Below are 12981 nucleotides of genomic sequence, written 5' to 3'. Positions count from 1 at the left end.
CACTGCTCCATATATCTGTATTCATTTAATGCATTAAAAGAAAAAAAATAAGCTCACAGATACAATTTAAATGACATTAATGTCGCACATCAAATGGACATCTTCCTCATTCTTTTAGTTTTTTAATTTTAACCGCCTTTACGCTTGCGAATTGCGAGCCTTTAACTTTTTCCTATATTAAATCTTAGATTCTATGATCATTTAATACAACTAAATCTATCATTTAATAAACCTAAATGTACTAACGAGAAAATAAAATTTTTGACATATTTGTACGATTTCTTCATAATATTGGCGGCCTGAATTCATGGTGATAACTGATAAGAGAGTGAACTATGGTAGTTTTCTTTCACCATTATATCTTGCAATGGTTCTGATTAAATTTGCAAAAACACCAATTACGACTACAACTAGAACAGTCTAATTCTTCTAACATGTTGACATCTTCGATATTTCACATAAATCCTGACTTATAATAAGACGACGCAGAACTTTCTGTTCTCGAAAGCAAGTTGCAGGTGGTAGACGGGAAAAGAAGAGTCGGTTTCTCCGTTTCGGAAGCGGAGAAGCGTAGGTTCTCAGTACAGCTTTAGGAGGATTGAAGTACACGCATTGGAAGCGAGAAACGAGCTTCCCTGCCTGGGGGAAACTTCTAGTAACTCTGAACTTTGTGTCTTATCTGGACCCTTGTGCTTGTCTCACTCGCCTGTGTTCCTCTAACTGGAGGGGAGGACTGTGGGGAGAGAGTGTGTGCTTGATCTTGCCACATTCGCCAGAACTGAGAGTCATTTGCCTAGAAATCCCCACCAACTACTCTCTTTTGGATGACTCTGCTGCCCCTCACTCGTGGCCGCCGCGGTTGAGACGAAGAAGAAAGATCCACATCGCCCGGTCCCAGAGAGGTACGGGCCTCTGCCACAGACCGCCCCACCCAAGATTTCCCCCCTTCTAACGCCGACTCTCGTCCCATTCCCCCCCTCTTCACGCCACCTCTTTCTCCAGCTGCTTCTGAACACCACCACAAATCCGGCGACCCCAGATTCATATTTCTGTTCTTTGCTTCTGATGTAGAGTTGATCTAACGAAGCGATCCACAATGCGTTCTTAAGTTTTTGTGTTTTGTTCTCTCTTTTTGGTCCCCATCACATTTTAATTGGTAGGTGAAACGAACGCGCGTTGAGTTCAGAGAATGAAGAACGGATTCTGGGATTTTGGGTGTTTCTGAGCTTTTGGAGATTTGGGCAAGCGGATGGATCCTTCCTCCTTGCTTGCTCAAGCTCAGGCTTCGTTTGCGTCCAATGCGGCCGCCAATTCGTCGTCCCCATTTGGAAATCTGCAGGCAATGTGGTCGATTCCACACCTCAATGGCAGGGGAGGAATAGATATGAACAGCAACGGTCTGGCGTTTCTGCGGGGCGTAGAGGGCGATCAGCGGACGAGTAGTCAATTTGCGCAGGGTTTGAGTGTTCGGTTTGCAGAGCTGACGAGCAACCGTGACCCGTCTGTCGATGACTCGTCAGTGACGACAGAGCAGAGCGGCGGCGACGGTTCGCTTTGCAGGAGCAATGGCGAGAAAAAGAGAAGGGATGGAAATGAAGATGAATCGTCGAAGCTCGTTTCCAGCAGCTGCCCTGATCAAAAGATGGTTTGTCACCCTAAGTTCTCATTTTCTTCATTTTACTTGGTTTACGTGTTGTTATTGGGAATTGATTGGTTGTCAATCTAGTTGCACTAGTTAATTTGGTTTTATCTCTTTTTTACTATTGTGCTGTATGATCCGAATGCTACCATCTGCCTGAAAAAAAAAACTAGGAAAATTTTGGTGGTACTATTTTTCGGACCTGTATTGCTCTTTCTCAAATGGCGTTTGGATCGCCAGTTTATTCTGAAACCTTTTGGTCTACTGAACTTTGCTTTCTTAATTCTAAATGCAACTCCCCAGGGTTCAAACATGTTTTGTATCTCTCTCTATGTAGAAATCCGAGTCAATTGTTTGCATTCCACTTCATACTGCTCATTAGATCGTCTAGATCGAATTATATAATTATGGAACATGGTTTTGTATCTTTCAGCTAATATCTTTTCCTCATCCTTTTTGTCGTCTAATTTTATATCTGCTGCAGATTGAGTACAGCGGAAAGCGCTCAAAAGGGGCACGACAGGGAGATGAAAATGGTGATTTGAGAATTGAAGCTGAAACAGGACCTGCAGTAAATGGCAAGGAGACTGAACAAAGTGGTCAACCGGTTCAGCCAGCTGAGCCGCCAAAGCAGGATTATATCCATGTGAGAGCAAGAAGAGGACAAGCTACTGATAGCCATAGTTTGGCAGAAAGAGTAAGCATTTTTTTCCTTCATACTTCATTCCTGGAACCAAAAACTTAAGATCCCCTTCCTATGCTTGTGGATGCAAAGTTCTTGTCTCTATTAAACAGAAAATGGAACGGAAAAAACTGTGTGATGCCTAATTAATTGTTTAGTTAAGGTGCTGCATTTGCAAGTGCAGAACCATGGTTAAATACAATTTGCTTCTGTGCTGATTCTCCCAGCCAACATGTGCATTGACAGGGTCGTTTTGTGCAGAATCATGAATTTAATGGATTCTCTACAAGCTAGATCCCAAGCATGTAGAATTTACTGTTACTTGGTGCTTGATTCGGTTCTCATGGGATGTTGCGTTTACCACTGGCAGTAGATTGACATTGTATAACTGGCCTGTTTTATGTCAACTGAAAAGTTCTTTGAATGTGCTGAATAGAGTCTTCTCCTGTTTGTAGGCTAGGAGAGAAAAAATAAGTGAACGTATGAAGATTCTGCAGGATTTAGTCCCAGGATGTAATAAGGTGACAACCTATCTCAGTTTTTCTTTGTTCTATTGCTCATGTAGTTTTTCCTTGTTTCTATTTTATAATGCTTTATCTTCTAGGTTTTCAGCGAAGGGTTGGCAGTTTGGTAAATCATGGTTGCTTTTGTAGGTGATAGGCAAAGCTATGGTCCTTGATGAAATTATTAATTACATACAGTCATTGCAGCGCCAAGTTGAGGTATTGTGCCTTTGTAGTTTGTTCATCCATCCAACAGAAGCTTGGATATTACCTCTTTAATTTAGACTGAACTGCATCAAATGACCTTCCTTTTCCTTTTTTTTTTCTCATTTGCAGTTTTTGTCAATGAAGCTGGAAGCAGTCAATTCAAGGATGAACTCAAGCATTGAGGCATTTCCAGTAAAAGAAGTGAGCTGAAAGAATCTAAAATAGAGATTTACATATCACCTAGTGTTGTTATTTGCATTGAAGCAATTGTCGAATGAGCTGATCATTTGTTCTCTCCCTAGAACGTTTCTTTCCTGCATATTTCATTTGCCTGCCCTGGTCTTGCTTCTATTATGTTATCAAGACCTACTGCACCCTTGCTTTTTGTTCTGCCTCACTATAACAGGTTTTATAAACAGAAATGGTACTGCTACTAGGGTATCTGTTGGCTGCCATAAGACATATTTGAAGAAAATTCTGTTGTTCAATTATGATATAGGAATTCTAGTTTCTAGGGTCAGACCATACTGTAAAGCTAAATCAAATTTACCAATTGCAAGCCACACAATCAATGATCCCAGGGTTCTTGCATAGGATGTCTTTACAAGGAATTAACTTCATCATGCTTATCCTCTGTATCATCTTAAGAAAGAAATTATTTAGTGTTTGGATCTTAAGAAAACCCTCTGCATGATATGAAGTGTAAATAACGCAGGCATTTGATGAGCCACATACCTTTCATCTTGGTGTTCAGGCATTTGAGCCAGCTGGTGTTGCATTCAGCTTACAGCCAGATCGAGACTATAGCCCAGGATCTCCCCAAGAATGGCTCCACAAGCAGGTTGGTGGTGGATTTGAAAGATGATTGTGGTTATCCGGAACTGGGGAAAGGATGTCTCATGTCAATGTGAGCAAATTTTAGTTCCGATATTGTTTAGGCAATGTAGTTCAATCGTGATGCAGTATTCATAGTCTGTTGTGCTTCAGGTAGAAAAAGCTGTCTTTATGCGCACACTTAGCCTCAATCCTTCAGCCTGGAAGTTTTCTCTCTTTGTGTGTTAGAACTACTTAGAAATCCATTTTTATCCCCTGATATGATGTCAGTGTGGTGTTGCTTATTGTAATAAAAAGTTGAGTAGATAATGAACCAGTTAGAAAACTTGCAGGGTCACTGGATTTACTTTGACATTTTTAAAGAAAAGGATTGGAGGTATCTTGTTCCGTTGTGCACATGATGTGTTTCTTCTCTTGTTCAATCTTTTCTCTGGTAAGCTACGGGATTTTGAAGAAACTGCTCTCTCTGCGTTCTTAGTTTAAGAACTGTGTAACCATTGCTTACAGGGGATAATTTTATTTCAGATACTGGTCTAAGGAATATCTCATTTGTTATTGGCTTAAATATTAAACACATATGAAGGATAAAAGTTCAATGCACTTATCTTTTAGGCCATTATTATGATTACCGATGATGCACCAGCTTTATAAAGGGTTGAGGGTTATGACACACTACAGAATCTTATTGTTGTTGGAACTTGCTTGGGGCCGATGAATAAGATCTAGCTTGTAATTTCGACTGAGGTCACTGGTAGCAATGTAGCAAGCCTTTCCAAGCTGCCATTTTTTTGGGAACTCTGTACGTATGCTTTTTCTGTTGTTTTCCTTGTTTTTTGTGGTGGATGTTTCATAACCAACATATTGAAGATAAGAACTTGAGCCATATGCTTGTAGCATATTGAGTTTTCTTTGCATCATTCTGGTTGGGCCTGCCTGCGCTCTCTATTGGTGAGCATCTTGAATGGAATTTGGGCGTCCATACCTTCATTTGAGTCAATTATGCTCAGACCTGGTAATGCATCCTAGAAAGCGGGTGTGTGAATGTTTTGGATCCAGAAAATTGTAATTAGAGTATCATTTTCATGCTTATACCATAAGAACGGGGCAGCTGAAACACCAAGGTTCCATCCAGCTTCGTCTTCAGGTTCAGGTGGTTAACTTTTGAGCAGTACAATAGGCTTTATCTATTTCCCTCGTTAAGTTGGCCATACTGATTTGTAGTCAGCTATTTAACCTTGATGGATGTGTATTTTTCGCTTGATTATGTTATGAATATGCATGATCAGGGTGCAATAAGACAAGATTATCTTAATCATTGTAAAGTTTAAAAGTGGTGTAAAACTGCACTGCTTTCCACCATGTGCTCGTTCCCATATTAATTGATGCCATGAACTCCTGTTTCTCTTTATTTTTCTCGTGATACTTTCTTCTACTTATGTGTTTTCATGATTAAAACAAGAAAGTGGTGTTGTGAAAATCAGTCTGAACCGGCTGATCTATCAAACCAGTGGCAAACTGTTTCGATTCGTCTGCCAATATTCGGGTACCACGTGTCAATGCATTGTTTGTTCTTTGATTATTTTTTAAATATTTCAAAGTTTCCTCTTAGTAATTTTCTAACATATTTTTATCACCTTTTTTAACAAAATGTATACGGTATTACCTTTTTGCTGGTTCACACCAAATTCAACTAAATTGCTGAATCAATCAGCCGTTATCTTGGCTTATTAGGTTGAATTTCCAATTTTGGCCACATGCGGAGTAAGTATATACAGAGAAGTGAATGTGTGGGGGGCTATTTGGGACATTATGTAGTCTCAAGGGTTATAGCATAATAACTGGTAGGTTAGGGGCTTCGGAAAAGGCAAATTTTTAGTTAGATTTTCATAGGTTTCTGTGTCTTAAATGATGGAGTGTGATACCTAAATTATTAGGGACGGTGATGCACCTTAGGTAGGTAGGGGAATGAAGGAAAGGGGCTTTGGACTTTTTCCTTTTTCTGAGGCAGTAGGCTTGTTCGCCCATTCATGAGCGTTATCTACTCATGTCTCTCGGCATTCCCATCCATGTTGGAGTTGGAGATTTAAGAATGAACCAGACAACTTGGATTCCAGAGTTTGCTTTTCTGGAGAATGGTTCAAGGATCACTAAACGTGTTCCTTCTATTTCAACCACAGAAGGCATTTCGTAACTTCAGGCCCTAACATGCTTCCCTGCTGCAAGTACTTGAAAAGAAAAACAAAAGTTAACAGTACTTGAAAAGAAAAACAAAAAAAACAAAAGTTAACCGGATTGTGTTTCGATGTTCTAGATTCATTTTAGAACCTGAAAAAAGACATTGCGGTTGACAAAACATGAGAATTTGAACATCAGATCCCATCCATTTATGCGTGGGACATTTGATCGTGCTTCATTCAGAATCTGAACCAGTTTTCATCTACCATTTGATGAGAAAGGCTCAATACCAATTATCCAAGTGAGTGATGAGGTAGGGTTGAACACATTTTCTTTCCCACATATCAATAAGTGTCAAAGCTTATTCTGTTTCTGCATTGAGGACAAAGATTAGGTTTTTATGTTTATCTTATGTTGGAATACCGCCATGAATTGAATTGAGAGACTTAGTCGCTTGCCCAACATCATGAACTCCGTTGGTCTAATGCGTATGGTTTAGGCTTTGCAAAGGGGATGCAAGTACCCCCTTAAAGTTTAGAAGTTGAACAATTAGTGCCCCTTAACCATAATTTTCTTGCTCCGCCATTGTCGCCACTCCTTCATACATACCTTTTCACAAAAGACCATCGTAAACGGGAAACTCAAAGCCATCCTACTGCCACAAGCCACTGTTCTTTCTTTCTTAATACAGCAGTCTTTGGAAGCACATTTGTTTCCTGAAATAAAAATATCGAAACTAAATGGTGGATTAAGACCCAAAGAAAGTGTAGGGGGATGTGAAATGAAATCCACAATTTAAACAAGCGACAGTGTAGATCTCATGCCTGTTCAAAACAGATCCCACATCCACCCATGGATCTCAGTTCTGCGGTAAACAAGCATATAGCACACATTGGCTGGCAGATTAGGACTTGATTTATAAGGGACATCCTTCATATGATTCGTTTGACGAGAATAGAGAAATCTGATTGTATTTTCATTATTCAATATTTTTTTTTAAATTTTCAGAAAAAAAAATTGCATGCATGCATCAGAGTTGGGCAATCAAACTTTGATTGTGACACAATAAAGCTCACATCCTTACAACCATTATTGCTAAAAAATAAATAAATAAATAAATATGTCTTCATTATTCATACGCTAATAGTCATAATCCAGTTATTTCACATGTAAAACAAATAAAATTTTCTGGCTGACCAGCATGATTGTTATGCCTGTGGCGCCACTTCCTCTGAACGTGTAGAGCCGGTGAAGTGCTACTAAAGCAACGGCGTCAAATTCATTTGTGCCAATATTGAAGAAACTGGTCATATGGACGCCTTGTGTATGAAAAATTGTATATAAGGCTGTGCAACGACTAAAATAGCTCAGTTTAAATAAAAAAGAAACTTGTTAGAAGGATAAAAATTGGATGTATAAAAATTTTTTTGTTTAAAAAAAAAGTCTAAAATGTCCATTACCTTTATAAAAAAAAAAAAAAAAAATCAAAAATACCCAACCCACCTTTGCTGCATACTTCTTCTCTAATATCTGAATTTATTCTTAGTTTCAAAGCTGCTAGCTAGCAGGTGTTGTTATAGTGAAAAATGAGAAAGGAAAAGAAAACCGACCAAGTAACTAAAAGCATGCGAGCAGCATAGAATAGAATTGTATTGGTGTCAGATGAAATTTCCAGTTCGATTTATGTTTCTCGCTTGCTAAGAAAACCATCCTCCTGTCATTGAAAGAAAGATGAGGGCTGGCAAAACCAAATTTGGGCACTTTTGATTCCCCTCTAAAATGCCGATAAGATAAAATGGGAATGTATATCAAAATTGGGAGACAAGACGTCCCCCCCCCTCCACAATGTGGGGACTCCAAATTCTTTCGTCCACGAAAAGTTAAAAAGTCTTCCAGACAGATGCCTTCATTCTACGGCTGCCCGTGACTTTAAGTAAAAAAAGGCTGTGGATTAATCTCTCTTCTCTTCTTTATATGAACGTGTGAATGAATATATATTACACAATTGTATTGTGGGTGCACCTATACCCACTTAATAAAGTTTTTGGCTTTCTTCCAAAATATAATAGGTTTTCCTGTTGACCGAACTTTTACAATACATGATCCAAGTATTCGGATTGGCAGTGGAAAACAAGCATTAGATCATGACAATTTGAAACATTAATTTTTTGAAACTCCAAAAGTTCTTGGTCTGCATCGAACTAACTACGATTGTGCCGATGAAGGAGATCACGATTAACTTTACTTTTTCTTGCAAAAGTGAAATTAATTTTAACTTTTTCATCATCATGCCTTTCTTCTAGATTAAAAAACTCTCAAATGTAATTAGCTTAATGCTTTCATGCTCATGTTAAGTTCATGGATTCAGAAAAAATGAAAGTTCCTACAGATAGACCCATCTTCGGTCATGAATATGATATAGACTTGCGCTTGTCAACTCTCCATAATGAAGGAATCTGAAAGAATATTCATATGGGAATAAAGAGGCCTTAACTCCCATGGGTTTAAGAATATCCATGAGTATAAAAGAATGTCCATGCCTTCCCATGCTCTGGGGATCATGTGTTTTCAACTCTTGGAATCCTTGCAAAGCGCAGAGCGCCAGCAACAACTCTGTCCATAGATTCGGACATTTGACTCAAATTTAAAATTAGTTATTCAAAAAATTATAATACGCAGCCAAAAACAAATGAGTTGATAACAGAGGACCGCATGTCCACAAACAGGCGACCAACATTTAAAAAAAAATTAAAAAGAAAAAAAATCTATATATATATATATATATATGTGTGTGTGTGTGTGTGAGAGAGAGAGAGAGAGAGAGAGAGATTGAGAGATTTAACACCGTGGACGAATACATTTATGGTCCCTTTTTATGACCAATGGAATCTTAAAAGAAGGGAGATTATGAAGAAATAACTCACCTCCATGCCCATTACACATAAATTGACAGGGTTAGGAGTACTTGATTTTAAGATCTTCAACGTTTTTCCTCTTGGGCTTTAATTATATTTTAATGGGTTTCCCATTTTTCTTTTATGAAAAAACGTATATATGCGTCATGGTTGGGTAATTAAACTTTGATTATGAAAAACATAAATCAACGAAGATCACAACTATGCAACTATTTTTACTAAAAGATACATAAATATGTGTCAATTATTCATATGTAAATATGAGAGAAAAAAACATAAGTTAATATTTTCTAGTCAGCATGAATGTTATATGACCTCAGGAGTAGATAGTTTCTAAAAGATGAAAAAGGATAGCTTAGCATGTCAGTGTAAAGGAGGACAGTGTTTTATGAATCTTTAACCAGCTTTAGGATATATTTATGAAATAATAACAAATGGTCAATGTTGTCAAACAAATCAAGTCACTAAACCCAGGAGGGAGCTACAAAAGTTTCTAAATTTTGACATATGCTGAAATATCATTTTTCAAAATTTTTTTATATAGGATGAGTGAATTTTTCAAAAATTTACATTTAAATTTAAAAAAAAAAAATTGAGGTGAGGCAATGGCCCATGCGACCCCCCGAGCTCCTCCTCCGACTAAACCATTACCAACTTATTATGAAGACATAGTGACGGGATAAAATGTCTGACACCGATTCAAATGTCTTCGCTAGTTCCATTTCTGTAGGACTTATACTTCTATGCTAGATGGGTTTATACTTAGTTGACGTATGTATGACTCTCACAGAAACAGGAAAAAGTTTCTCCTCTGGAATTCAGTATACATGATAGTGTCAATGTAGCGGCTTGACTGACAAAAGCAAAGCACCATCAACAGGCGTCGGAGGGAGAAAAGGAGGTGACTTTTATAAATTCAACTAAATCGGGGACTTGAGATTTCTTTTCCTTCCCAGAAAGTTGTCTCAGTGACACTTGGCCCCATTCGATAAATGAAGGCTACGGCTGACCCCAAGAGTCAGGCAGATGGAAAGTGGGGAATTAAAGGATCAATTAGCCCACGTTTGCTTCACTATCCTGCATCATAGATCATCTCTGCCTTTATGTGACTCTTTTTTTTTTTTTTTTGGTTGGTGTTTAGAAAAAGGGTCCAAGAATGGGGCCGGTTCCACCTACAACAATGTCATGTGTGTTTATATGTATATATGCGCATGCATGCGCGTATATGTATATATGGGCGGAGGAAAGAATTTTTCATTATAGAGGTCGAACTATAATTTCAAATTTTTAATAGGATTTGAAACATAATGTTTCAACATGAGAGAAGCCAAGTCAAATTTGATTAGTTTCTGTCATGGATCCATTTTCTCACGTTTGCAACGATGTGAGAAAGTGGGGTGTATAGGAATCATTCTTCTTGGAGACTCATTCTCGAGGCCGTGGTGCCCATGCCAACAATCCCCTTTTCTATATGAAGACACATAAAAGATGACAAGATTAAAAAAAAAACTTTTATTATATTTAAGAGCTTGCTGGTCAGTTTAGCAAGCCGATGAAAGTCTAGTGATCAGTTCAATTCTATGTCAACTCGGTCTAGTGAAGTATTGATCTCCACTCCAGTACTTGGAGAATAGACCTGGCGGAGGTTACGGCGCCATCATTTTGTTCAGAATTCAAAGACATCATACGAAGAACGAAACAACTGTAGGGCCACCTAGCGCAAAAATTCAATTCATCAACTACATCTAATGCCGAATGCTCGTGAGTCCATGTGTAAAACCAAATCCATGAACAGTTGCTGCTTGCATGCAGGACTCAACGCCGGTCCTAAGCAAAGACACATGTGTGTGTGCTATGTCTCGACATACCTACAGTTGTTTGAAGGGTGCACCATTGCCATTAACCTACCTCCTCAAGGAATAGTGGAGTGTTGGGCCCTTCTCTTTTCCTTTCCACGCAATGGGTTGTTAACCTCTCTCTCTTTCTCTCTCTCTCTCTCCCTCTCTCACTAGAAAAAAAAAAAAAGAGAGAGAGAGAGTTTTGCATGTCTTGCTCTTGCTTGGGCCATGAGATGTCCTTCCAGCTCGTCGCCATCAATGAAATAAATTGTGTTATAACTATTTGAATGATAGCAATCATCTCTTTATTTGCTGATTTATGAAGACTGTTTGATTTAGACATAGTCGATTAAAAACTCATGCGTTGGTATTTTAATAGCGTCTGCCTTGCCTTTATGTTCATAATACAAATCAGAAAGAAAAGAAAGCCGTAAAAGTCTCTATCCGTGTTTTTGCTCATGGCGTGAAGATGGGGATCGGACAAGCTGGAGACATAATAATGTCAAGTAGCAGAACCATCCATCAGATGGAACAATTGAATTAGATTGGTTGGTATACCTTCTAGGCTAGCCAGTTCTTGATCATCTGAACTCTCTCATCAAATATCATATATGATGACATGAAAAGAAGTTATTTTTGTTAGCCCAATAGAAGCTCGCTCCATAAATACTGGTATGAGAGCATTTAGGCTCAGATGAAAACCAAATACAAGGATGACTTTACATGTACGTACGTACTTAGTGGATCTAAATCCAATTTCACCTGCATCCAGGAATACAAAACGGTAGCTAAATATCTTGGGTTGGGGGTTGCTTTTGATAACTTGTAACACGTTACAAATCCATGCTACACGTTAAAAACCACATACTCAAAGCTGACACGACCTGCTCCAATAACTCTCATTTGATTAATGAAAAGTTTCATATAGTCGGAAAAAAGTTCACCATTTTTTCTCCGCAACATAATAAATGCTAGCAAAGATGATGGGTGGAACAAACGGGCCTTAGTAAAACTTATCTCACCTTCTTAATTAAGAAAGCTGAAATCATCTATCTGACTTAATGGTCCGAATCGGGTCGCACCCGTTTCTTACTTGGCAAGACTTGTTTCCTTTGGTTGGTTGAATAACAACTCTTCAAATTTCTTACCGAAACAAGGGCAAGGGCAAGGGCAAGGGCAAGGGCGTTCATGGAAATCTAAGAGCACCTCCCCTTCTTACTTAGAATGTTCGAATAAAAACCTAAGGCCGAAACTTACTTGCTCAGCAAGTATTAAAAAACCAAATTTCACCTTTTGTCCCTTAAATAAAACAAATTAATGAATGCTATGCTTGACATTTCTTCTTTTTGCTTTATAATGTCTCTTGACCTTTCACCTTGCAAAAATGAAAATAAGTAGTTGCTTTTAGTAATACATTTTACTCCTCACGAACATATTATATTCCTCTACGCCGTTGCCACCAATGACAGTCGGATTTCATATTCAAATTTGTTGTTACTGTTCACGAAAAACAACAGAACCTGAGCGTCCCGTTCTTAATTAGAATATTCGATAAAAGTGAAAGTGAATGTAAAATCAAACAAAACGTTTGAGGGGAGCAACTGAACTGAGAAAAGAAAAAAAAGGGTTGCTGTGGTGAGAAGCCGGAACTTACTTGCCCAGCAAGTATTCAAAATTTCATATTTTGTCTCTTAAATTCTTAGGAATTGACCAAGTGCCACCTTTTTTGGCATTTGTATTTTTTGGACGAAAAGGTCTTTTGGACCTTACCCGCAAAATTCAAAAATGTCGATGATTTCAGGAATACATTTTACTCCTCAACAATATATATATATATATATATATATATTGCCCACTCTCCGATTTAGGGTTGCGTTATTATTGAATGGTATCGCATTCCCCCAAAGAACAAAACTAAGAGGGCGAGATTATAAAATTAAATGACAATTCTGAAATAATTGACAAGAGTCAAACTGTACTTTTCGAAAAATTCATAAAACTTTAGAATTTGATTGGCATGGTCTCCCCCCCCCCCGGCTACGTTATGCCCCTTCACTGCCTAACGTTTGGTGACTAATTTGAGAGTACGTGAGAAATGAACAAAAGGGAGGAATTTGTGAATACCAGCAAATACAGGCACGGGTTTGTCAATAGCTCAAAGTTTGAAAACGATAAAGAACGACCCAAG

At 38.3% G+C, this 12981-nt stretch overlaps 1 protein-coding gene across 2 annotated transcripts; it reads left to right on the top strand.

Moving 5' to 3' along the window:
* The first annotated feature begins 506 nt into the window (after positions 1 to 506).
* LOC116256545 (transcription factor BHLH089) lies at positions 507 to 4202 on the top strand. 2 transcript variants are annotated; one of them, XM_031632938.2, is made up of 7 exons: positions 507 to 902; positions 1161 to 1645; positions 2124 to 2336; positions 2777 to 2842; positions 2975 to 3043; positions 3161 to 3232; positions 3786 to 4202. In XM_031632938.2, exons 2-7 carry the CDS (start codon positions 1250 to 1252, stop codon positions 3894 to 3896), a joined length of 927 nt encoding a protein of 308 aa, XP_031488798.1. In that variant the 5' UTR covers positions 507 to 902; positions 1161 to 1249; the 3' UTR covers positions 3897 to 4202. The 2 variants fall into 2 exon arrangements, with proteins under 2 accessions (XP_031488798.1, XP_031488799.1); XM_031632939.2 differs by having other exon boundaries at positions 507 to 1645.
* Positions 4203 to 12981: the final 8779 nt, after the last annotated feature.

Source organism: Nymphaea colorata, chromosome 6 (assembly GCF_008831285.2).
Source record: "Nymphaea colorata isolate Beijing-Zhang1983 chromosome 6, ASM883128v2, whole genome shotgun sequence".
NCBI lineage: Eukaryota > Viridiplantae > Streptophyta > Magnoliopsida > Nymphaeales > Nymphaeaceae > Nymphaea > Nymphaea colorata.
Note: the sequence above shows the minus strand (reverse complement) of the source record. Positions and strands in the feature narration are given on the sequence as shown.